Source organism: Protopterus annectens, chromosome 10.part0 (assembly GCF_019279795.1).
Source record: "Protopterus annectens isolate FY-2018-M chromosome 10.part0, PAN1.0, whole genome shotgun sequence".
Lineage (NCBI taxonomy): Eukaryota > Metazoa > Chordata > Ceratodontiformes > Protopteridae > Protopterus > Protopterus annectens.
Genome location: NC_056744.1, coordinates 1,153,601,405 through 1,153,627,593, shown reverse-complemented (window position 1 = coordinate 1,153,627,593; position 26,189 = coordinate 1,153,601,405). Strand labels below are relative to the sequence as shown.

The following is a 26,189-nucleotide window of genomic DNA, read 5'->3' as shown; positions in this document are numbered from 1 at the left end:
GCAGGTAGGTGCGTGTGTGTGCCTTCTGTGAAGGTTGGGGGCGGGCTGGCAACTCGACACTGTAAAAACACCACTGCCAATCAATCTATGGACCGGTGATCCACTGTGGTGACCCCTAACCAGGAAAAGCTGAAAGACATTGCTATTGGTCTAAACTGTGTTTACAAATTTATATAGTTTAGTTTTTGGATGCAGTATGAGCTCCTCTTCTAACATCAAATGTGCTTTTCTACTTAACAGTTAACTGACTTGTAAGTATTGTTGGTTTAGGTAACAGCTTTTTTTTTTTGCAATGTGTGTGTATTCTATTTAGGAAATTATTTGATGTCAAACTGTTATTGCTATCTCTCTCTCTCTGTATATATATATATATATATATATATATATATATACATACAAGATGATTTTTATGGACATGTACAGCTATTTAGCAACTGATGGATGTATTGCCATTTATTTTGAATCGACTACTGTTTTATTCCTAAAGTATTTTATACATGATATGAGGAAGAATGTGTGTACCCGAAAGCTTATTGCTATTTAATAAACTTAATTGTAGCTGTTGCTGAAATTCATGAATCTTTGAGTCAGGTCACTTGTTTCTTTTAGGAACACTTTATCATTCTCCTGATCGTTTAAAGATCTCTTCCACTAAATGATCCAGACATTCCTAATGAACAGAACCTATAACAAGACTTGCATTCTGTAGTGCTGCCTAATTAGTATATTATGCCATGTTAACTACACTTTACTTCACATCTCAGCATCTCTCGCTTTATTCCGCTGCCCAGTCACCCTTTCTCATGTCTTGTAATGTTAAATTAAACACTGATTGTCCATCTCCCCTCTCCCATATTCTATAATTTTAAGATAAACTATCACTATCTAGTGTCCCTCATTCCATTTTCTTTAATATTAAAATACATGCCTATTGTCCATTTTTCCCTTCTCATCTTCTGTAATATTAAGATACATGCTTGTTGCTTTGGGTGCTTCCTTCTACCTTCTGTAATATTGTAACACATGCCACATGCCCACTGCCCCCTCCCATCTTCTGTAATACTAAGATACATGCTCTTTTCTCAGGTGTCTCCTCCCACTTCTGTAATATCACAATACATGTTAAATGACCATCATCTCCCTCCCATCATCTGGAATATTAAAATACACGCTCATCGCTTTGGGTTCCTCCTCCTACTTTCTGTAGTATCATGATATATGATAAATGACTAGTTGCATCCCTCTCCCACTGTCTCCCTTCACATAGCAGTATTAGTGCAGTGCTAAATTACTCCAGTATGTCACACCTACAGACTGCGACCCACAGTGACTCATAAATATAATGCATATTTCAGATAATTTAAACGCAACCAATGGGATGACTTATGCCAAGCTTGCAATGAGCTTTAAAAATACAAAAGAAAGCCAGAGGCACAGTTCTATGATACTGAAAACACTGATTCAGAGATACATACACTGGGTTGTCATTGGTGAATAAAGAAAGGAAAGAAAGACAAACATACAGACAGATGGATGTACAGACAGTACCAAGGCACATGTTCATCTTAAGGGTCAAAGAAGTAGTTGATACTAAATAGCAGAGTAAGTATGACAGATGTTATCTAGTGGTCATGTTCACCATACACTGTTCACATATGGACTTACTAAATTAGAATATGTGCCTTGTTGGAAAAAAATAAATACATTTTGGAGCAGAAGCACAGTGGCTGACCATTTCATGACAGTGTGGATTCTTGCAATTCTTCTGATGTAAAAATGTTGTTCTACATATAAGACAAGTGTTGTATGCAGAATATGTATAACTTATTAAGCAAGTGATGGATGTATTTCCATCTATTAAACAATCAACTACTGTTCTTTTATACATCAGTTTCATTAAAAAATATTTTATGCATGACCAAATGAAGGACATGTTTATCTGAAAACTCACTGCTGTTTAATAAAATTTATTTTAGCTGTTGAGGAAGTTCATGAATCTGTGTATTCACTTGTTTCTTTTAGGAATACATTATCATTCTCTGTGCTCATACAAAAATCTCTTCCAGTAAAGGGGTGCTTTCTCTACTTCTGTTTTTTTTTTCCCTGTGTATCAGTGTAACTCCTTTACAGAAGGCGGGACAGAAGTTAAAAATAAGGGCGGACATACATGCTTATAAAGCCTTATGGCATGGCTATGATAGAAGAACAGTCAAAGCTGAAGGGAAGATGGCAGAAAGAAAAGTATATGAAATGTAAACAGTTAATGGAAAATGAACAAAAAGATATTAACAGTTGTTGTGTCTTTCGGCTTTTCCCAGTTAGGGGTCGCCACAGCAGAACTCCAGTCCGCTAATGATTGGCAGTAGCTTTTTACGTGCTGGCTTGCCAGGCCTGATGCACATTCACGCATGTCGCCAAACAGAAGACGCTCTGAGAACCGAACGGGCAACGTCTAACTGTGAGGCGACAACGCTACCGCAGCACCACCACTGCAGTCTAAAATTTTCAGACACAAACCTTGAAATTCTACATACTATGTCTAAATGCCTTCCCCTCTGAGAAACAATTACAGCTCTAAAAGGCATGCACTCTGTCAGATGACAGCAGATATTAAAAAGTCCTATCAGAGACACAACAAAACAAGACATAAGATACTTCAAGAGCACCTTAAAGCTAGGTATTATATTTACCATAGCTTCTCCCAACTTAACTCTCTGAAAAGTCATTTTATTATGTAAAATTAGAGATGCAACATTGTAATTCTCACATTCCACCTCCACCAACAGAGATCACTCTGAATATATTTATGGAACTACTACATGCACAATATAGGAGTTACTTTGATGTTGCTGACTCACTAGGGTGGCCACGCTAAGAAAGAAGATGTTTGCTCTTACACTGCCCCCCTGCGACATACTTCACTCCTGCCCACCAATTAAAGATCATGGTTGCATGATGGTAAACATGAAGAAATGTGATCTGGTTAAACTTCTTCCTCAGAATGAAGAAAACCTAAACAAGAAAAAGAGAAATTTAGAAAGCATACATCAAACCAAATAGGCAATCAGAGCAAAATATATACAGATCTAAATGGATGCCATTCTTAATTAAGACATGCATTACACATGAGTTATTTTAATCAGTAAAAAATGTAACATTACAAGGATGTACTTCCATTTGGGGCTGTTACAATGTAAAAGGGACATAAGCTCAAGATCCAAGAAAAATAAATAAAAAAATGACAATACCAGTCATATGCAATAAGATCTGAGAAAGGGGAAAAAAAAGAACAGGATTAAAAGCCAATGACCATTTTTTTCTCATTGGTGTCCTCTACTGACATAGACCATGGATGTTGAGTGTTGTCTCGATCCTTTTAATCTACTTTCCAATTAAAGCCTTGTTTTGGCTGAAGTGGTGCCATGACTTTACTTTTTTTCTTGGTGGGAGAACCGGTAGCTTTACCTTCTTAAACAGGTCACATTTGATAATTAGAACTTCGCAGCTCTTAATCATTTTTACTATGAGTAGTTAAGGTTTCAAACCTTTTATGAGCGTAAATGTTGTCTGATGTCTTGAATATCTGTATACTGTTGCTTGTGCCAGATAATCCTAAAGTACAGTCAAGCAAAATTTAGGAATCACTGTAATATGGCTGATTGATAAGGCCAACAGTGGCACAGTGAATAGCATTGTCACCTCACAGCAAGAGGTTCTCTGATTGAATTCATGGCTTGGCTGCCTTCTGTGTGGAGGTTGCATGCCCTCACAGTGTTCATGTGGGTTTCTTCCAGATGCTCTGGTTTCCTCTCACACTCCAAAGACATGCTGTAGGTGAACTGGGCACTCTATATAGGTTGCAGGTGTGACTGCATGTGCACTTGGTATGTGTGACATCCCCACTCTGGACCAGTAATCAAAGATCCTGAATCCTCACCACTGGCACTGGAGAGGGACGTTCACTTAGGAAAAAATGGATACACCCAGTATTTCCAGATGCAGCTCTCTGAAGCACAATTCCCCTTAAGGGCACACAGGGAACACACTCAGTCCAGGGTTTGGATTTCCCTACTTGTCTCTCTCCAGGTCCCCAATAAGACTCCCGACTGGCACAGACAGAGTTGAGACCTCAGCCGAATGTCAAGCCAAGTTGTCCAGCACCCTCTTTGCAAAACCAGTGCTTTGTGCCCCTGACCCAAACAGCTGACACACACACACTCTTTAAGAGTTGATTTTCACACATACACACACCTGGGAAAGACTGGCACAGATTTATTAACTATGCCCCCTTCTGCTCAGACTATAAGGTAGTTACACTGCCAGCAGACACTCCAAAGCCAGCTACTCTAAGATTTTTGCAAGGGTACCCAGTTATAGTGAGTAAAATTATTATTAATACAAGTGGTAACACTGACCAAACAAAAAATCCAAAGAAACAAGAACAGCACGTAGGTAAACCAGGTAGGATACAAAATGCAAAACAATAGTAAAAAAATCCAAAGCCTGGAAATGCTGAAGTAAAATGCAGCATTTATTCCAAAGAAATATACTTTCTGGTATTTTGCAACATGTAATACCACTGCCATTGTGTATATGGCATGCTGTACGATGTGTCAAGCATTCTACATAGGGAAATGCACAACAAGATTGAAGGACAGAATTATTGAACACAAATCTGAAATACGTACATAGAGAGAAAGGAAGTACACATACAATTTAACTTTAGATTGATTGACATCAGACAGAAGAAAAAGGGGGGGTCTTAATAATGAGTTAGAAGTATGTGAATACTCATGGATCACACTTTTAGAAGCTGATTGTTTTTCAGGTTTAAATACAGCAGTAAATATTAAACCAATTTTAAAAAGAAGACAGTTAGTTCTGAAATAACATCTTGTGTGGATGGATCTTAGTTAAATGTTTTATTTATTATATGGCTATACTGACTTTCAGTAACATTTTATTTCTATATGTGTCTTTAAACTGAAGTGCTTAATACAACTGTGTCATGAGATTAGTTTTATGGTTTGAACTTACTATTTAAATGGAGGCATTTGATTTCGTTTTTACATACTGATAAAGGGTTGATCCAGAAAGCTTTGTGATTTTTTTTTTTCCTTTTGGAATAAACACTGCATTTCGTTTTTATAGTTCATAGTTTAGTACTAGGCTAACTGCCCCTGCGAGCCATTTTAAGCCTAGCTAATTATCCCCTGTGAGACTCGAACCCTGCACCTTGTGTTTGTAAGGCAAACACCTTATCCATTAAGCCACCCCTACTTTTTACATACTGATGAAGGGCTGATCCAGAAAGCTTTGTGATTTTTTCATGTTTGGAATAAACACTGCATTTTACCTCAATGTTTCCAGGCTTTGGATTTATTTTTACTAATGCTGACCAAACAGCAAGGTTTTCTGGAGTGGCCGCAGTGTCACTGAGTAATTATGAGTACTCTCAAAGGTTAAAAAGTCTCTAAAAGACCAGCTTTAATGAAATGTTTAAATACATTTAATAATAAATAATAAAAGAACATGAAATACTAAAAATCTATTTACAGTAAACACCAGAGTTTCAATCACTGCGGTGGTGGTGCTGCGGTAGCATTGTCGCCTCATAGCAAGACGTTGTCCCGTTCGATTCTCAATTAGAGCGTCTTCTGTGTGGAGGCATACGTGAATGGGGCGTGCCTTCGTTGAAGGTTGTGCGTCAGGGCTGGTAACCCGGTACGTAAAAACCCACTACCAATCATTAGCGGACCGGAGTTCTGCTGTGGCGAGCCCTAACCGGGAAAAGCCGAAAGACACAAACACGAACACACCAGAGTTTCAATCACAGGAAATATTAAAATAACACAGAGAATAGATTCATACAGAAAAACAGTACTTCACTACTCTCACTATATTTTCCTGACTTATCTTAATAATTATTATTCCCTGGTCACTTACTAGGGCATGGCAAGATGAAGTAGGTGAGGGGGGTCTTTCTTTGTCAGGTTCCAAGAACAGACTGCAATGAGACTTCAGTCTCACTCAGAGCCAGTGTTAGCATTTTGGGGGCCCCCAGCAAATGTCAAGGCAGTATAAGTATCATCCTATCAATGCCATCCATCCTAAGCAACCTTTTATTTCATGCTGCAAACTTTTAACAGTAGTACCACAGACAGACCTGCAGCTACAAGCTCTTACATTACAACAGGCCTATGTACCACACTATCACTATGGTGACCTGTCTAACAAAGGGTCAGTTACAGTTACTGGCACTTAGTTGCAACAATGATACATTGCAACAAGTCTATGTACAGGTCTGGACTTAAAGTGAAATGATGACTGGGCCTACATTTCAATACCCCCCCCCCCGCATGCACGCGCGCACACACACAATTCAGTCCTCTCCTCTGATTTGCACTCCTTTTGGGCTCCCCATTCCATGCATGTTACTTTTTTCTTCCTTATCTCACATTCTGCCTTACTCTCAGCCTTTTCAAGAAGCCATAACTTTCTATATGCTCTGAAATGCATTTTACACAACCTTTTCATCCAATAATGGCTTGAACAGAAATTATGATTAAGGAAATAAATTCACTGTTGTGGTTCAGCTTTAGTTTTCCTTGCATTCTTTCAACACACCTTTCCTGAACAAGACAGCACAGTAATAATCATTTAGGAAATAACACAAGCCAGGGCCCAAGAAGCCACAGGTTTACAGATGGTCCGGGATGCATTTTAGAGCATTTTCTCAACATTTTACTCCAATGGTGGCCTAAACAAAAATCATGAAAAAAAAAAAAATTTCAGTCTTATTTTTTTCTTTCAAGGAAGACATAAGTTGTGCCCAAGGCTTAATTTTTTCAAAGCTGACAAAACTGTAGCCTACAGTAAACTAAAAAGCCAGTAGTTGTGAGAATACTTAAGTCTTATCTGGGAATACTGCCTACCTCCGTAACCCCCTACAAAAGACAGTCACTGCCTATGCATCCCCTCTTGTGTTAGACTGGGATGAAAGCAGAGATTTAAATTGCCTTAGTCATGTATTTCAAGTGACTGCTGATTTGCATATACATAGCATGTTCTTCACCCCTAGCCCTCAGAGGCAGCCACATGTATATGTGCCTAATACATGATTGTGAGAATGATTTCAGTAATATATTCAGATTTGTTGCTCCTAGACAGTACACCTCTTTTACACAAGCTATAGTAACCGTCTTTGTACACCTTTGAGGTCTGTGAAAAACACTGCCCTCAGCTCAAACACAAGCTATAATAACTTAATGAGTGCACCTCTAAGGTTTGACTGTGATGAAAATTAAAGATGTAATAACCACACAATCTCCAGCCCCTCATAACCTGTAGCAGCTTTCTGTACATACACATATTTGAGCAGGGCTGGTTTTAGAATAGGTGTGGTTGTAAACAGAGGTTATCAGCTTTTTCCTAAAAGGGTCATATCTCAACACCATTCAGGTTAAACAACATATTCAGAAAATTGATATATTTTTCTCCACCAAGCAACAGCTTTGGTGGGGGCCCCCACAGAGTCAAGGATGATTAAGGGAGTCCCTATTATCCATTTAGACAGTCTGGTGAGAAGGGGCCACCAGACCCCAAGAATATCTAATATCATGTTCTGTGATATATGTTATGTCTTACTTTTGAAATCTAATTACTTGTTAGGTACATTTTTTACTGATACACAGAAGAATAATTTCTGTAACCTGGCATTATTGGGTGCATGCACAGATAAAAATCAGTGGTATTTTTCATACACACACACACACATGCATAAGCCACAGCAGTATGAGTTTTGTACTTAATTTCAGCAAACAGCAACAGATTGTGCAACACTGGTACTGCCACACTAGATCAGTCACTGCTGTTTAGCAGTCGTCAAACAGCAGAAAGGGTAAGATTTATCTCATTGAGGAGTAATGCATACCTGTCACTATCCCTACTTTCACAGACCTTCCCTGATTGTGTTCATACTTTTGCTTTATCCTTTGTAAAAAGTCTGATTTGCTGGTAAATCATTCAGAATTACAGTCAATCCATCCAGACATCTGAGTTTTATACTTATTGTCCAAAAATACATGTTGATGCAAAATATGTTATTCTAGTAACTTTTTAGGTGCATTAGAGTAGTATTTAAACATACTCCTGATTCTGAGCCTTTAGTCTATTATTTTTGGGACTGTACTGAATTCTTAAGCAAATAAATTGCGAATTATAGTATCTGGTGTTCTGGTATTATTCATAAAACTACCTGAAAGAGAAACTATCCCTGATGATTGGAAGCATAAGCTCTTCTTAAAATCAAAATGTGCACCGAGGTAAGTTACTCTGAGCTGATGATCCCTCTAGTGCTTATATTGTTCATGTTCATTATGATCTTCATTCTAACAGGGCCATAACTCGGCCCTGTTGATGTTAAAGAGCATAATTAGGAAATTAATAAATTTTTTCTTCCTCATTTTTCCCCAACCAGCAGCAGCTTTTGTGGGACCCCCACAATGTCAAAGATGATTAAGGGGGCCCCCTGCAGCCATGGTTTTGCAGGGACCTAAAGCTGGCTATGTAGTTAGTTTTAGTGTAGAAAATGTCCAAAAGCAGGGTTTAAATAAGCCAGGGGCACTATGTCAGTGGTAAAATATTTAATGGAATTCTGATGCCTGTTACTTGACAAAACACTGTTACTGCAACCAGAATTTTAAGGGAGATATAAATAAGAGTTATTACCGTTGTGGTTTATTAAGTATACAATACTGCTGTACTAGCTTTCATTGGTTTTACAGACATGTGACAAAATATCAAGGTAAGATAATTTGCTGTGGTTGGGGGCCCCCAGGGAACAGGGGGCCCCCAGCGACCGCAGGGTTCGCTGGTGCCTAAAACCGGCTATGGTCTCACTTAATATTAAAATATCATTTTTAGTGATTGATTACAGAATAACATCACATACATCTGGTTATCTGACTTCTGGTTCCCATGCCAACCCCTTGGCAAGAAGCTATCAGGATTTAGCACCTATGTCTCAGGTATCATCGAAAAACTCATCAGCTTGAATGTAAACCCATACATCACAAGATGGGTTGCAAACTGGCTAAGTGACAGAACCCACAGGGTCAGAATTGCTGGAGCCATGTCAGACTCAAAGCCTGTCACAAGTGGTGTCCCACAGGGCTCAGTCCTGGGTCCACTCTTGTTCGGCATCTACTTTTCTGAAGTACAAGCAAACACAGGAGGGTTATGGCTGACAAAGTTTGCAGATGACTGCAAACTGGGCGCCATAGTCGAAAACACATCTGACACAGATATCCTTCAGAAGGGCCTCACAGAAACGGATAACTGGTGCCAGAGCCATGGCCTAAAGTTAAACGCCAAGAAATGCATAGTCATACCTTTCGGGAAAAACAAGGTTACCCCTAGCTACCATATAGGTGGCAATCCACTGAGCACAGAAGAAGTCATCAGGGATCTGGGGACCCAGGTTGACAGTAGCCTTTCATTTGACACTCATGTTGCTAAAGTAGTTAGGAAAACCTTCCACATTGCCCACCTGATCATGAAGGGATTCACATCTAGATCAAGGGAGGTCATCGTCCCCCTGTATTCATCACTCATTAGACCTATGATTGAGTACAATGCCCCATTCGGAATGTATCTGACCCGACACCTGCAGCAGCTGGAAAGGCCCCAAAAGTTCCTCACCAAAAGGATAAAGGGTCTCAAAAATGTCTTATGCTGCCCGACTGAAAGAACTCCAGCTCTATTCAGTCTCATACCACTTGCTCAGAGGTGACCTGTGCCTGACATATAAGGCCATGTCAAACCCAGATTTGATGAATATGCTTCACCTCAAAAAATCTAGATCCCTCAGAACCACAAGGGCGGAGACTTAAACCTTGACACGGTTATTAATAGAACGTGCTGGAGGGACAGATTCATCACCCAGAGACTCCCTATGCTGTGGAACAAAATCCCGGTACATGTGAGGCAGAGCACCTCGCTGGCCTTGTTCAAGAGGAATCTTGACCAATGGATGGGAGATCGCAGATATACCCCAGGGATTACTTCAGTGTCACTGCTTGACAGAGGCACAGCAAAATAATAGGCATAGTTTTATTCAAATTAAAGGGGTGGCGAAAGCCACATAACTATGGGCTAGGCTTATAAATGCCCTTGGGCAGATAGCCTAGTATGAACCTATGAACCTATGTGTCAATAATACACACACACACACACACACACACACACACACACACACACACACACACAGAGCCTTGCTAAGATCTGCTGCAGCTCCTGGAAGTCATAAAACAATTTCAAACTTCTACCCTTCCAGAGTAGCAATTAGCTCACTGCTAAAAGCAATAAAGAATGCTTCCTAGTGCTTGTTTTCCCAGCATTTTGTCTCTGGCTGCAATCAGAACTATAAGATACAATCTTTATGGCCTAAAGTAAGTCATTTAATTGCTTACTATTTTTGAAAGTTATGAGCAGACTGGTGATCTGCTAAGCCGAAAGGAGATGATGACTATTTCTGAAAGTTAACTGGAGCTGAGCTTAACCTCTTCTTTTCCTGTATTCTCTGTTACAGTGTATAGATTTAATTAGTTACAATACAGTACAGTCTGATATACATGTACATTTCTTTTCTGTCCAGCAGGATATACTGTTGATACATTTTTAACACAAGCAACTTTATAAATGCATTTTTCAACACAATCATCTGTACAAATCAGTTTGATATACAATTGACATATAATTCTTCACAAAATTCCAGCTAGCTGTGCTGGCATGTTACACATCCACTGCCCTACTTCTTCTGGCATAAGTGGCAATATGCCAAACTGTCACAGTATGAAAGAACAGCTGTGGCAGGGCTAGTCACCCACTGGTTTGAACACTGGCTTTAGATGATGGTCAAGGTTGATGTGACACTCTAACCCCATGTACAAAAATTGAAAAAAAAAGGGGGCTATGGATGAATGGATGGATAAGGCCTAAACTCCTGGGAGCATAAATGCATTCTGTGGAATGTTAATGTTTCCTAGCTTGTTGAGTTCTATTTGGAAAAGTTAGTGCAAGAACAAAGGGAATTAGCACTCTGGCTGCCATGTCTTTACTATTTAAGAAGTAGAGACTGTCACTAATTTAAAGCAGACGCAACATATTTTAAAATGGGTGTTTACCATATGTAAGTGCAACTGAGCTTAGTGAGACTAGAAGGGCCAACTACAGATGGCAAAAATTAGATTTAGTAAAAGATGATTTACCATCTCCTTTGTACTGCACCTTTTTGGCAACTAAAAGCTGTCTGACTGAAGGTCATAATACCACAGCATAATTTACAAGTCAATATAGCATGGTTTCAATTCTCTGCAATGTCTTGCAACTAGGATCCAGAGACTCCCACATCACCAAATTGCACCATGGACAATCAACGTGTTACTGTACTGGAGTGTGATTTCAGAAGTTACACTGATATATACTCATATAGAATATTTAATAAGAATGACTATGCTGAAAATGTACATGTCACGGCTGACACACAAATATTAATGTAATAATCTTCCTCTGTGCGTGGGTATATTAGAACTTACCCACAGTTGGTTTAGTTTAGTAACAAAAGCGAAGCCCGAGTGACTAAACACCACCAACCTTCGGTAAATACTTATATACCCACAAACAGGAGTGGACTATTTCTTTTATACAGTAACATCAGTAACATTTAAGAAAGAAAGTACTTGCCTTTCTTAAATAATGTGATTGTATATGGGCACTTCAGTCTTCTTCCCCAATACCTTTGCTATACTTGCACATGCATGAGGAAATTACATTCCCATACTAGCACAGTACATCAGTGAAGGAAAAGCAACACAGAAAACAGAATCTCTGTTGCTGTTTGCTTAGTTTTTTTTTTCTTAACTGTTGAAAAAAAAAACATTTACAGGGACAATACAAAAATATGAGCAAAGTCAGGTATGTTTCTGTTTTAGTTTTGCAGAATGTACCTAATATTTCTAATATTTGGTGTGTCCTCCAATACATGCCAAAAGAAAAATTTGGCGTTCAGTGGTACTTCAGCAGATGGACTTTTTTTTTACTGGTATATGTTCAATTTAAAATGGGCACATTGGTTGGACTATCCAATCATTTGTGCTTATTTTTAAATAATAATGAACCCTTACTGTATAAAACGTCTTATATGCAGAGTTTAAAATCATCTAAATCATCATCTTGCTAAGTCCTTACATTCAAAGGTGTAATGAATAAGAATCATTCGAATCAGAAAGCACTCTGATCAGGAACTGTACCTTTATTTGACTGAACTGGGAAAAATCTAACAAAGATACAGTATGAATTATATACACAGAAAAGGCTGCCACAAAATTTTAAGAATTTATGCCAAACATTTCTTACAGGAATTCAAGTAATTTAATACAAAATATAATTCAAGGCTAATTGAAATATTGTACTAATACTGAAAACTGAATATATATATATATATATATATATATATATATATATATATATATATATATATATATATATATATATATACACACACACACACACACATGTATGTATACATACACACGTGTATACAAACACACACACACACACACACATATATGTGTGTGTGTGTGGGTATATATATATATATATATATATATATATATATATATATATATATATATGGGTCTATATGACTTGGTCGACAGTTCATATGATCGACTGTTTATTTGGTCGACAGTTCATTTGATCAACAAGCATTTTAGTTGGGGGGCTTCACCCCCCACCCCCCTACCCCCCTAACTATATATATCAACTCCAGGGTCGCACAACATTGGGGAAGGGGGCAAATGCTTGTCGATCAAATGAACTGTCGACCAAATAAACAGTCGATCATATGAACTGTCCACCAAGTCATATAGACCCATATATATATATATATATATATATATATATATATATATATATATACACACACACATACACACACACACACATACACACACACATATACATATATATATATATATATATATACACACACACACACACACACATATACATATATATGCTTTACCTCCATAATGCCGACAGCCACAACGGCGAACCCGCTTTTGCGAACTCTGAACTGCACCTTCACAAAACCTCAAACTCAGATATTCTGAACTGCAAAATCCCACCCCCTTTTTGACCCATGCTAGCACTTGTTTGTTTCAAATGTTTGCTGGCTTTCTGAGGTTTCGGTGGTACAGGTTTCATCGAAATGGTTTGGCATTGTGCATGTTCACTACTGTGAGCTTCGACATTATGGAGGTAAACCTACATATACATATACGAGTCCCATTTAGATGATCGAAGTCTTAGAACTTGGTTTTGGCCATATGAAATTCAAAGTTCTAAGACTGATCATCTAAATGGTATATATATATATATACATACACACACACACACACACACACACACACACACGGAGCTACAAAAAAAAAATACATTCAAGGTGCTAAATTTCTAACTTGTTAATGATAAGATGTTAAAGGAATACAAAGGGGAAAATTATAGCAAAATGTGCAGCAGTGTAAGAAGCAGCCTTGGCTAGAAAAACAGTAAAATATTCAGCTCTAACATGCATTTTGTAAAATGGTAAATTATAAAATCAAATTAACTACAGAGGATATAAATACATTAGTGCATCACATGAGAAAAAGACATGAGCAGATACACTTTTTTTATTTTTTTTATTTTGCACTGAGATGTCATTTAACACTTTCCTAGATTATATGAGTTTAAGTTGTGGCTGTTAAAGAGAATTTACTTATATTATTTAGCTGACAAATAATTTGATTGTCCTTTCAAAGTTGAACTACAATATTTTGAATACCCCAACTAACTGATATCTACAAAATATTTTTTTTTTATCTCAGTGGGAATAAGAGGTGTGCACGATGTGGACTTTCACCTGAAGGAAAAAGTGTTACAGAAACTGCCAATGAGGCAACTTGGAAAAGTAGTGTGCAACTGCTTTTTTTTCCATTTGGAAGTCCACAACTCACATACTGAAAATTTATAGTTCATTTAACATATCTGCAACCATCCTTTTTACTTTGTGTCTACTCCTGCCAGTCATTGTATCATGTTGCTTAGCAAGGCCTGGAACTTCTTATGTCTAACCATCAGGTTAGCACCCTCCCTCCCATCCTTCAAAGCATTCTGAAAGACTTCCTAGCTAAAACCTGGCTCTTTTCTTGCTCAAAACCAGAATAAAGTATTTCCTTAAATGTGGAGAAATACCTATTGATACCTTATATCTCCTTATTCTCCCTTCTTTTCTCACTTCCTTAATTCTATCAATTTCTCTCCACAGGCTTTCTCTCTATATATACCATAAGCCAGCTTTTCTCTCACTTGATATATCAATTCCTGTTTGTATTATACTAAGTTGTCTTTAATTTGTCTATAAACAGGCTAAAATTTATTTATTAAATCATTGTCATATAACTTGTATCTAATTCTTAACGAATGTTTTCATATTATATCTAACTTTGTATAATTATTTAAAGTGTATTTGTCAAGGTGTGCTGGGAGGTGAAACCCACCCTCTGCATAAATATTTTAATCTTTCAATAGAGTTAAAGAATTCAGTGTTCTACTTTACAGTTATAGAACTCAATGTCCCAATGGCTCATGACTTTGAAAAGATATTTTACATATCACACTCAAGATCATCATGTGTGACGTCCACACTCTGTGCTAGTAACAAAAGGAGCCTCAATCCTCACTACTGACACTGGAAAGGGGTGTTCACTTGGAACAAAAATGGATACACCCAGTACTTTCAGATTCAACTCTCTGCATCTAGCACAATTTCCCTTAAGAGCACACAGGGCACACACACACAGCCCGGGGTCAGGATTTCTCTCTCTGTCTCTTCCCCAGGTCCCCAGTAAGGCTGTCCACTGGCACAGCTTACAGTTAAGTCCTCAGCCAAGTGTTCAAGCCAAGACTTCCAGTACCCTTTCTGTGAAACCAGTGCTTCATGTCCCTGCTCCAAGTAGCTGACACACACACACACACACACCTGGGAAAGGCTGGCACAGATTTACTAGCTATGCCCTCCACTTCTCAGACTATAAGGTGGTTACACCACCACTATACCCTCCAAAGCCACCTACTCTAAGGCTCTTACAAGGGTATCCAATTACACTGAGTGAAATTAATATTAATACAAATGGTAATGTTGACCAAACAGCAAGATTTTCAAGAGTGGCCACAGTGTCACCAAATAAATATTAAGTACTCTCAGAGGTTAAATAATATCTAAAAGACCAGCCACATTTATATATTTAATAATAAAAGAACATGAAAATACTAAATATCTATTTACAATAAACACCAGAGTTTCAATCACAGGAAATAGGTGTACAGTTTCACACAGTTACAGAAAAAACAATACTTAAATAACCTCACTATATTTCCTGATTGATCTAAAGAATTATTATTCGCTGGTTACTTACTAGAGCAAGGCAAGATGAAGTAGGTGAGAGATCCTTCTGTCAGGTTACAAAATACAGAGTGCTCTGAGACTTCAGTGTAACCTAATACTAAACATTATTTTAGTGACTGATTACAGAAGGACACCACATACATATAGTCATATGGATACACTAGACAATCTCGACGCACTGAAATGTCGAAATTCAGTACGTTGAGACCGAACAGTGGAAAGTGCAGTTACTCGAAAGTACACTATGCCGAATCTGCAAATGTCGAATTCGCCGGTATCGTGGTGTCGCGTTCGTGACGTGTGGTGCAGTTTGAGGATTTATCTGGGGTTTCAGGTAAGTGTTGTGTGTTTGAGGATATTGGGTGGGGATTTTAGTGTGTGTGAGTGTGTGCGGTGGTGTTTTTTGTGTGTTTAGTGCGAGCTCGGAGTTAGAATATATAAGTAGGGGGGTGCAGGAGCTTATAGGTAGGTTAGGTGTGTTTGTGTGTGATGTTATGTTTGTTTAGTTAGGTAGGTGTACGTGTGTGTGATTATGTCCTGGTTTGTGTGTGTGTGTGTGAATGGTCGCGGTTGTGGTATTCGTGATTATGGGTTTTCGACTATTCAGTCTCGAAATACTGAAATTCGACATTTCAGTACTTCGAGATTGTATAGTGAATCCGTTCATCTGACTTCTGGCTCCCATGCAACCCCCCCCACTGCTAGAAAAGTACAGTTTTGTACCTACCATAAATGTAGATGTCCGATAGACATGCAACTGCAGTCATAACATGTGGGTTGTCCTGCCTCAGGCAGCCCTTGGTCGGCCGGATTCCAAAGTCTGGGTCCGACGTCGGCTGATGTCGCATTTCTCTCCGACGTCAGAGCGGCTGGAGTACATAAGCATCAGCCGATGCCATCTTCAGTGTTTCTTGCCCCAGATGCCAGGTGCCCTCCAAGGAAGGCTGTAATCAAATTGGAAGACAAAAACAGGATTCCAAACAAATAAATGAGCAATAAAACAAATACACCATAACAGATATCCCCAGCTAAGAGTAACAGGGATAGGAGTGGACCCTAGGCATAGAGGGGTATGGAGGGAGGGAAAATCCGACTGCAGTTGCATGTCTATCGGACATCTACATTTATGGTAGGTACAAAACTGTACTATGTCCTTCAAGAATGCAACTGCAGTCATAACATGTGGGTAGAATACCATAGCTTAGCTGGGGGGAGGAGGTATGCACTAGGAAAGAGATGGTGTGGCAATCAACCCCTGCAGGACTGCCGAAGCAAAGCCTGCTCTGGATCTGGAATATAGAGGGAGGGTGTAGTATTTGGAAAATGTATGCACGGAGCTCCATGTAGCAGCTTCTAGAATGTCCTTGGTAGGCACCCCTCTTAAAAATGCTGTAGAGGTGGCTGTAGCTCTGGTGGAATGTGGTCTGACATTGGCTGGAACAGTCTTTCCATGAAAGGAATAAGAGAATCTGATTTAATGTCCAATCCATTTAGAAATAGTCTGTTTTGAAATTGCTTTTCCTTGGACTGCAGGGGCGTAAGCTACAAAAAGTTGTTCAGACTTCCTACTGGCCTTGGTTCTGTCCAGGTAGTATCGAAGTTGTCTGTGAATGTCCAAGGTATGCAAAAGTATTTCCCCCTTATTCCCAGGATTGGGGAAGAAAGCAGGCAGATGAATGGCTTGATTTAGAGAAACTCTAGATACCACCTTTGGCATAAAAGTAGGGTTGGTCCTTAATGAAACTATCTCTGTGGAAAATAATAAAGGGTGGTATTGCCATTAGGGCCTGTAGCTCCGAAACCCTTCTTGCTGAGGTAATTGCCAACAGGAAAGCTGTCTTCCATGAGAGAAATTGCAAGTCAACTGAAGCTGCTTGCTCAAAAGGAGGTAGAGTCAGTTTTTCTAAGACAAAATTGAGGTCCCAGGCTGGCACTGGGGCCTTTCTTGGTGGCTTAATGTTCTTGATTCCCCTGAGGAATTGTCTTAGTAAGGGGTGAGAGAAAACAGGAAGATCAGTGTTGTATCTAGCTGAAATAGCAGATGCATGTATCTTTATGGAAGAATATGAGAGGCCGTTCTTTAACATATCTGCCAAATATTCCAAAATAAGTGGGATGTTCAGTAATGATGCATCATGTCCCTTGCTGGTATTTCCAATTGCTGAATCTTTTCCACTTTGCTAAGTAAACCTTTCTGGTGGATGGTCTTCGAGCCACTGTTAGTATCTGCTGAACTTCCTTGGAGAGAGATCAGCTGAAGTTATTTAGGGGATCTCCCAGGCTGTTAGCTGCAGTGTCTGAAGGTTTGGATGCAGTGTTTCGAAACTGTGTTGAGTCAAAAGTAGAGGCCACTGAGGGAGGGCCCACCTCCTGGTGTGACATATGCTCCGTAGTAGTGGGTACCAGTGTTGTCTTGGCCAATCCGGAGCTATTATGATTCCCTTGGGCTTCTCTGCTTTGATCTTTAGTAATACTGAGGTCATCAGTAGCAGAGGTGGGAATGCATAGATTGCTAGGGAGTTCCAGATGAATGAGAGGGCATCTGTTTTCCAAGCTTTTGGATGGTATGTCCTTGTGCAAAATTTTGGTAGAAGATGGTTGAGGTGAGAGGCAAATAGGTCCACTTCTGGCTTGCCCCATGTCGAAGTGAGTTGTCTGAAGGCCTTCGGATGTAACCTCCACTCGTGTGGATCTGTGAAATTCCTGCTTAGGCTGTCCGCCAACACACTGTTTTCCTGGAACAAACTGGGATTGTAACTGGATGTTTAGGCTCAGTGATTTCTCCCAAAGCTGCATTGTCAGTCTGCAAAGGGGGTAAGAGTGAGTGCCCCCCTGCTTGTTTATGTACCACATCACAGTGGTGTTGTCTGTCCGTATCATTAAATGGCCTTGCTGGAGTTGGTGTTGAAAAGCCTCGATGGCATGCATTACTGCCAGCATTTCCTTTTGGTTTATATGCAGATGTGTTTCCTTTGGAGACCATTGTCCTTGTATGCACCTGCCTTCCATGTGCGCCCCCCCATCCAAGGTCTGAGGCATCTGTAGTCATGGTCTGTGTTATCTGTGGTTTTTTGAATGACATACCTGTGTTTTCCTTGCTCACCGAGGCCCACCATAGGAATTCCTTTTGTAGGCATGGAATGAGTGGTATGATTGTCTCCAAGTTGTTGCTGTGTTGAGAACAAATGCTTTTTAGGTACCATTGAAGCTTTCTCATGTGCAGTTTTGCTAATGGAACCAGTAGAATGCAGGATGCCATGTAACCCAGGGCCTGTAGGAATCTCCTTGCAGTCATCTGGGTGAGTTTTGCTAAACCTTTGAAGTAATGAGTTAACTTCTCTTGTTTGTCTTCTGTCAGGTAAGCCATCTGAGAGGCTGTGTCTAGTTTGGCTCCTAAGAAGATTATTTGCTGGGATGGCTGCAGTCTTGACTTTTGGAAGTTGACTGTGTATCCCAGAGCTTGAAGTAATCGTATGACATAATCCAGGTTTTTGTCAACATCAATTTGTCGTCCGCTTGTATGAGGCAGTCGTCCAGGTACGGGTAAATTTGTATACCCTGGAGCCTGCAATGAGCAATTACTGAAGCCAGGCATTTTGTAAATACTCTGGCAGTAGATAAGCCAAATGGCAATGCTGAGAATTGATAATGCTCTGGCCCTGCAAGAAATCTGAGGTATCTTCTGCAGCTGTGTCTGATAGGGACATGCAGGTATGCCTCCTTGAGGTCCAGAGTAATCAGCCACGACTCCTTGCCCAGCATGGGAAGGAGCTGCTGTAGAGTCAGCATTTTGAACTTTGGTACTATGAGAAAGGTGTTTAATGCGGACAAGTCCAGTATTGGTCTCCATTGAGATTCTTTTCTTGGAACAAGGAACAGTCTTGAGTAAAACCCCTGTTCTTGTTCTTGTTGTTGAACTCTTTCTATTGCTTTCATTCGAGTCAGCAGAGTGATTTGCTTGATAGCCTCTGCCCTTTGATTTTGTGGTAGGTTTGGCATGCCTTGTTTTCTTGGTAAGGTATGAAAATGAAACCTGTACCCTCGGTCTATAATGTCCAAAATCCATTTGTCCTTTGTCAGTCTGTGCCAGTTTTCTGCAAACAGAGATAATTTCCCGCCCAAGGGAGCTTCTAGTTGTTCCCTGGTAGGCGGTAGGAGAGGAAAGTCATTGAGTTTGTGGTTGTTGGGCAGGTGAAACCCCTGCGTCACTTCTTTGGTTTCCTGGCTGCCATTGTCGTCCCCATAAGGGCCTCTGTATTGGCCTCTTCCTCGGCCACGTCTGTTCTTACCCCTTTGAAACTTTTCTGGATTAGGAAAGGACCAGTTTTTTGAAGGCCAATTCCTACTGAATCTGGGGGGTTGAACCTAGAGGAAATCTTTCACAGTCTGAACTGATTTTGCTTTTTATTCAATGGTCTTTAACACATCCTTAGCATTTGCACCAAAAAGCTTGTTCTTTTCCAAAGGTGCATCCAGACGTTTTGCTTTTACATGATCTGGTAGAGGTTGATCTTTTAACCAAGCATGTCTACGAATCACTGCCCCTGTCATAGCTGCCCTACATGAAGCTTCCAGTGCATCATATCCACACTGCAGGAAGTGATTGCTTACTTGCTGAGTGTTATGTACAGTTTCCTGCAAAGTCTACCTGTCTAAAGGATCCGGAGAAGCTAATGTTTTTTGTAAATCTTCTAAGAGATAATCCTGATATTGTAACATATGAAAAAGGCAATTTAAAGCTCTCATAGATAAGGTAGTGGATGTGTAAACCTTTTTGCCCCATCTCTCTAATGACCTTGCTTCCCTGTTGGAGGGCAAAGGATTTTTTGAGGTGGAGGCTGAAACTCCTTTAGGCCCCTGTGAAATAGTTTCCAGATCAGCAGTATGGGCCCTGAATAAATGGGAATGAGTTTCTGGGACCCTGTAATACCTGTCTGGCTTGGCTGGAGCAGGAGGAAGAGAATCAGGGGTAGCACTAGAGTCAGAATACAAATCATCCAGAACATCAAGTACAGGAGGAATAGCTAAGGGCCTGTGCTGAGGCTTCTTAAGGAAAGTCCTAAGGCGTTTCCTAGAATCAGAATATTCCTGACCCTGCCACTTGAAATGTTCCCTCATGGTGTGCAGAACTTCCCCAAAAGAAATATCCTCAGGAGGGAGGCCAAGGGATGGAATCTTCTGCATCCGAGTCCTCATAGGTCTGGAAGAGCTCTTCCTGGCTATCAGAGTGGACAGAGCCCTCAGAGTCTTCATCTGAAGGAGTAGGGTCAGAGGGGTCAACCCGGGGCCTTTTATCAGGAGGAGGCTGCGATGCTCTCTCAGGATGGGCCTGTGAACCTCTAATCATGGAAATTAAATCAGCAGCCATGGACATAATTTGTGTCTCCGGAGTCGGCTGAGGTAAGGATTTAGAAGTAATATGCTTTGTTTTGCTGGCTGCCTTAGCCCTAGTGTAGGCCTTAATAGACATGGCCATAGGAGGCCTGGCAGCTCCATATGTGACCTTGTCTACAGCAATGGTCTCGGGCATTTCCTCGGTTTCGGTATCCGGAGGAAAGTCTATAACTGGCGTCGGAGTAATGTCTGGAATCGGAGTAGTCGGTAATGCGGTGTCTTCGGTTCGGAGCGGTGGAGAGACCGTCTCAGAGGGAACCGGAGCACTCGTGCTAGGTTTTGGCGTGGAGTCGGTGGTAGACGCGTGCCGAGGATGTCGTTCCCGGTCTTTTCGCTTTTTGGGAGTTTGCGATGTCGGAAGATCCGACGGCATGGTGTAGGCAAATTTATCGCTGAAAAAATCTTCAGCGAACTCCGCCCGGCGCCTGAGAGTGCGCTTGTTGAAGCGAGCACAGGCTACACAGGCCGAGACGTCGTGGTCTGGGCCCAGGCAAGGGAGGCAGTAAGAGTGGAAATCCTTATGAGGTATTTGTTTACCACAGAAAAGACAATTGTTAACTTTTTCAGTAATTTCTGACATCGGCTGAGGCAAGAAAAGGTCCCCAACGGGGTACTTAGCTTTTTTGATGACTTCGGTATCGTAGAATACAGGAGCTGACCGACCGGCACTTGCGAACTGCTTCTGCTTCGGGCACCGCGTGGCAAGAAAGACTGAAGAAAATGGCGTCGGCTGATGCTTATGTACTCCAGCCGCTCTGACATCGGAGAGAAATGCGACATCAGCCGACATCGGACCCAGACTTTGGAATCCGGCCGACCGAGGGCTGCCTGAGGCAGGACAACCCACATGTTATGACTGCAGTTGCATTCTTGAAGGACATCTGCTAGGATTTAGCACATATGTATCAATAATTCACACACATACAGCTTGCTAGGATCTGATGCAGCTTCTGGAAATCATAAAGCAATTTCAGACCTCCACCCTTCCACAGTAGCAATTAGTTCACCCCAAAGACAATGCAGAAAGCTTCCTAGTACAGACTTTTTGTTGCTGGCTGCATTGAGAACTGTAAGATAACATCTTTATGGCCTAGGCACATTCATTTAATTCCAGAACATTTTCAAAGTTTGAGATTAACCATCTCTTCCCGTATCCTTTGTTAAAACATGTTTATTTATTTATTTATTTATTTATTTATTTATTTAACAAATTTAACTGGGTTGGTCCAGCTGGGCTTATGGCCCGTTTTCAGTGGAGACCCGAGAAGAAAAGCTCCAAGAAAAGCAGTGATTATACATACAGAGAAGTGATAACACATGCATTAAGAAGTGAACAAGAATTGAATAAAAATTTCACAAAACAGACATTTTGAAGACAGCAAAACTGGTAACATATATATTAACATGTGATTGACATGTGATCAGAAATTGAAATTATACAACAGTATTTAAAGGACAAAAGTAAAAAGAAATACATTTAAACACTAGTAGTTATGTCTATCCTATGTTATCAGGGTTATGATTTATTTACATATTTAGAGAAGAGTTGGTTCCAACCAGATAAGTGTTAAGTAGAAATATGTATCCTCAAGTAGGGGGAATACTTTGTAGACAGGGGGGCACTGAAAGGCGTACCCAAGGAGGGGAGAGAGGGGTTAGGTTAGGTCCTGACAGGGACAGATTTTGGAGTTAAGTAGAGGGAGTTTTAATTTTTCTTTAAAGTGGGATGGGTGAATGGTGGAGCATATGTCTCTAGGAAGTTTGTTCCAAGTTTGAGCGATGGAACATTTAAATAAGAGTTTCCCTACTGCTTTTTTTGGTTGGTAGGTGTGTAGTAGTAGCTGATTTGAGGTACGAAGAAGACAAGGAGGTGTGTAGATAGAAATGAAGGAAGAAAGCACAGGACAAGATGAAGGTTTATAGAAAATGAAGTGTAACATTTGAAGTAGTGATAGCAACAGCAGGTGGGGGAATTCAAGCCAGTGGAGGGATGCAAGTGGCAAGCAGTGATGAGAATTGTATGGAGAGTTTGTGATGAATCTAGCTATCTTATGATAAGTTTGTTGGAGTTTGTTTAAGGTTGTGGTTTGAATTTTAGTGAACACAGGGGCAGCATAAAGAAGGGAGGGGAGGAGGAGAGCTTGAGCAAGAGAGAGTCTAGCATTTGGAGTTAGAAATGTTTTGTTAAGATAAAGTAAACCTAGTTGCTGGTTTGTCTTTTTTATGCATTAGAGAAGGTGCATATTAAATTTGAGGTCATCATCGATGATGACTCCTAACAATTTAGTGCGAGTTTCAGGTTTAATAATTGTGTTCTTTGTGGAAGTGACAGAAAAGGAGGATTTGTGGTGAGTCAGAGAACTGGGAAGAAATAGTAGGAGTCTGATCTTTTTTAGGTTGAGGATGAGTAAGTTACTGGTTAGCCACTGCTCGGTGGATGAAAAGGTGTGCTGAGTGAGTGTATGGAGTTCAGATATGTTGTCAGAGATAGAGATGAGAGTTGAAGTCGGCATATTGTATGAGGGAGGATTGTTTGCAAGATGTGTGGAGGTCATTAGTGAAGATACTGAACAGGAGCTGACCCAAGATGGAGCCTTGAGGTACTCCTGTTGGGACTGGTAGGAATGGAGAAGAGGAAGAGAGATATTTAACGGACTATTTCCTGCAGGATAAGTAACTGGAAAACCAGGAAAGGGTGGAGAAAGACAGATTGAGACAAGCAAGTTTAGATAACAGTAGGGGATGGGAGACAGTATCAAATGCTTTGGAAAGGTCTAAGAAGAGACTTTGTTGTTATCTAGGGCCTTAGCTATGGTATGGGTAAAGGGTAGGAGGGCTGTAGTTGTGCTATTGTTGGAACAGAAGTCATTCTGGGTGGGTGTGAGAAGATTGCTTTTGAGGAGGTGTTTTAGTAGTTGTGAGTGGATACATTTTTTGAGAATTTTAGATAGGGGATAGGATAGCTATGGGACAGTAGTTAGATGGGTCAGTAGAATTACCATCTTTGTGTAGGGGTACAGTGAAAAAGGATTTCCAGAGGGTGGGTACAGTGGATTCTTGAATGGACCTATTGATTAGTATAGACAATGGGTATGCAATCGAGTCAGCTGCTAGTTTGAGGAAGGAAGGAGGTAGATTATCAGTGGAAGGGGAGCAAGGTTTTAGTTTAAGAAGTAGATATTGGATATAAGAAGTGGGAACCAGATGAAAGGTGAAGGGGTTATTGTTAGATGGGTAAGGAGGGATAAGTTGGGTTTAGTGTTACCACTGGACGGGTAAGAGTGCTTGGACAGTGTCGATAAAGTGTTTATTCAGTAGGGTAGATGTTTCTAGAGGGGATGTATTAGGGTAGAGGGAGGGGTTAGAGGGACAGCCAGGAGAGAGAATTTTATTTACAGTTGACCAGAATTTACATGGGTTGGATGTACTATTCAGCTGAGCTGTGTTAAAGAAAGTCTTTTTGTCAGCTTTGGACTGTTTCTTAGTAAGATTTCTGAGATGTCTGTAGTTCTGAATGAGGGGTAGTTCTTTAGTTTTAATCCAGGCTTTATCTCGTTGGAGCATAAGGGACTTAGTGTCTTTGGAAAGCCAATGAATGTAATTGGATTTTATTCTTATCTTTCTAGAGGGAGCAAGGGAGTTCAGGGTTTTCAGGAAGATGGTATTGAAACTATCTACTATTTCATCTAGAGGGATTTGTTTAAGGAGTGACCAGTCAGTGGAAGACAGAACAGAACTGAACTGGGTAACACTGAAGTTAGAGAGAGTTTTCTACAGTGTCTATAAAGATTAGGTTTGGGTGGTTGGCAGGTGAATCTAAAGACAGAAGTGGGTAGGTGGTCACTAAGTTGGTCTAGTGGATTAGTAGGACTACAATAGAGGTTAGGGGAGTTGGTGAGTATCCAGTCAATTACGGAGCTAGAAATTAAGTTTTTATGAAATCAGGTGGGAGAAGTTATTAACTGATGGAAACCATGCAGACTTGTACTGATTTGAGGGGAGTTAGTTTTGAGTTTGGACCAGTCTATGTTGACGTCGCCTAAGATGAGAGTTTCATAGGGAATGTTGTGTGAGAACCAATCTAGGATTTTCTCTAGGATGGTCAAGTTGTACATTTAAACAGTTACAATAATGCATGTATATTTATTTTTCTGTCCAGTAGGGCACACTGTTGGCACATTTTTAACACAAGCAGCTTTACAAATACATTTTTCAACACAAGCATCTGTACAAATCAGTTTGATATACAAATAACATATAATTCTTTAAAAATTTCAGCTAGCTGTGCTGGCATATGTTACACATCTACTGCCCCACTTCTCCTGGCATAGCTGGCAACACCTCACATTGTCACAACATGTTAGCAAATATATATATAGGCTAGCCACCAGGTGGTGTGAACCTTGGCTCTAGATTATAGTCACTGTTGAAGTGACACCCCAACCTCGTGTAAAAATGGGAAAATAAGTTGTGGATGGATGGATTTTATATATATGTTATTTACACACATATAGACACACACAAACATACATATATGGGTTCACATAAAAGAGTCAAGGACTGTTTGGATGACAGCTGTTCTGTCAATTCTGTCTGGATGAAAGAGCATCTGATCAAAGTGGCTGGTGCAACATCACTGCAATAGTGGGGATGAGAAATAAGCCATTTCCATGCGTTTGTATGATCTCAGTGTTTGTGTATTTAAGTTGCAGGTGCCTCACGCAAAAAAACAAACAAAAAAAAAGGTTTTGAGTTTCATGTTCAGCTTTTGTAATATCGGCAATATGCGTCTTGATCATTTTTTTCAGCAAAATGCAGGTTGGCATTTTGTATGTTGCATATTTTTATATAGCCATGCATACACACAAACAAAAGTGTAGCTAGGGATAGGTGAAGGGGGTAGACTTCCTCGCTGTAAGGTGTTGGGAGGGTACAATCAAAAGTTGATGATTAGTTCTTTAGAGGAATACCGATACTGCTTTTGTGGTAAGCTCTGAAGCGCTATGTATTATACACTGAAACTGTAGCCACCCAATTCCCACATTTAAGGAGCAAGCCAGCCCCATACTTACTGATTTGGGAACCCTCAACTCTTGTTTGAGAAAAAATAAAAAACAAAGGTCCTCTGGACTAAAAAATACACTTTCTACTTTTTTGAAAAATGGTAGCACATGATCTGCTACAAATTTAAAAGAACAATTTTTTAGTCCTGAAAGTAAAAGTAGAAACTTATACCACAGATGAAGCACTGAGGCACTTCAGTCCTGAAAACAAAAGCAGTATT

The 26,189-nt window shown here is 40.1% G+C and overlaps 1 protein-coding gene across 5 annotated transcripts in view; it reads right to left on the bottom strand.

Annotated features, from left to right (window-relative positions):
- Window positions 1-26,189, bottom strand: part of LOC122813528 (elongation of very long chain fatty acids protein 4-like) — a 442,023-nt gene that overhangs the window by 133,117 nt on the left and 282,717 nt on the right. For all 5 annotated transcript variants that reach the window (XM_044085897.1, XM_044085895.1, XM_044085898.1 and 2 more), the window contains one exon: window positions 2,898-3,012. In XM_044085897.1, the coding sequence (XP_043941832.1) occupies window positions 2,898-3,012 (115 nt within the window). The remainder of the gene's footprint in view (window positions 1-2,897; window positions 3,013-26,189) is intronic.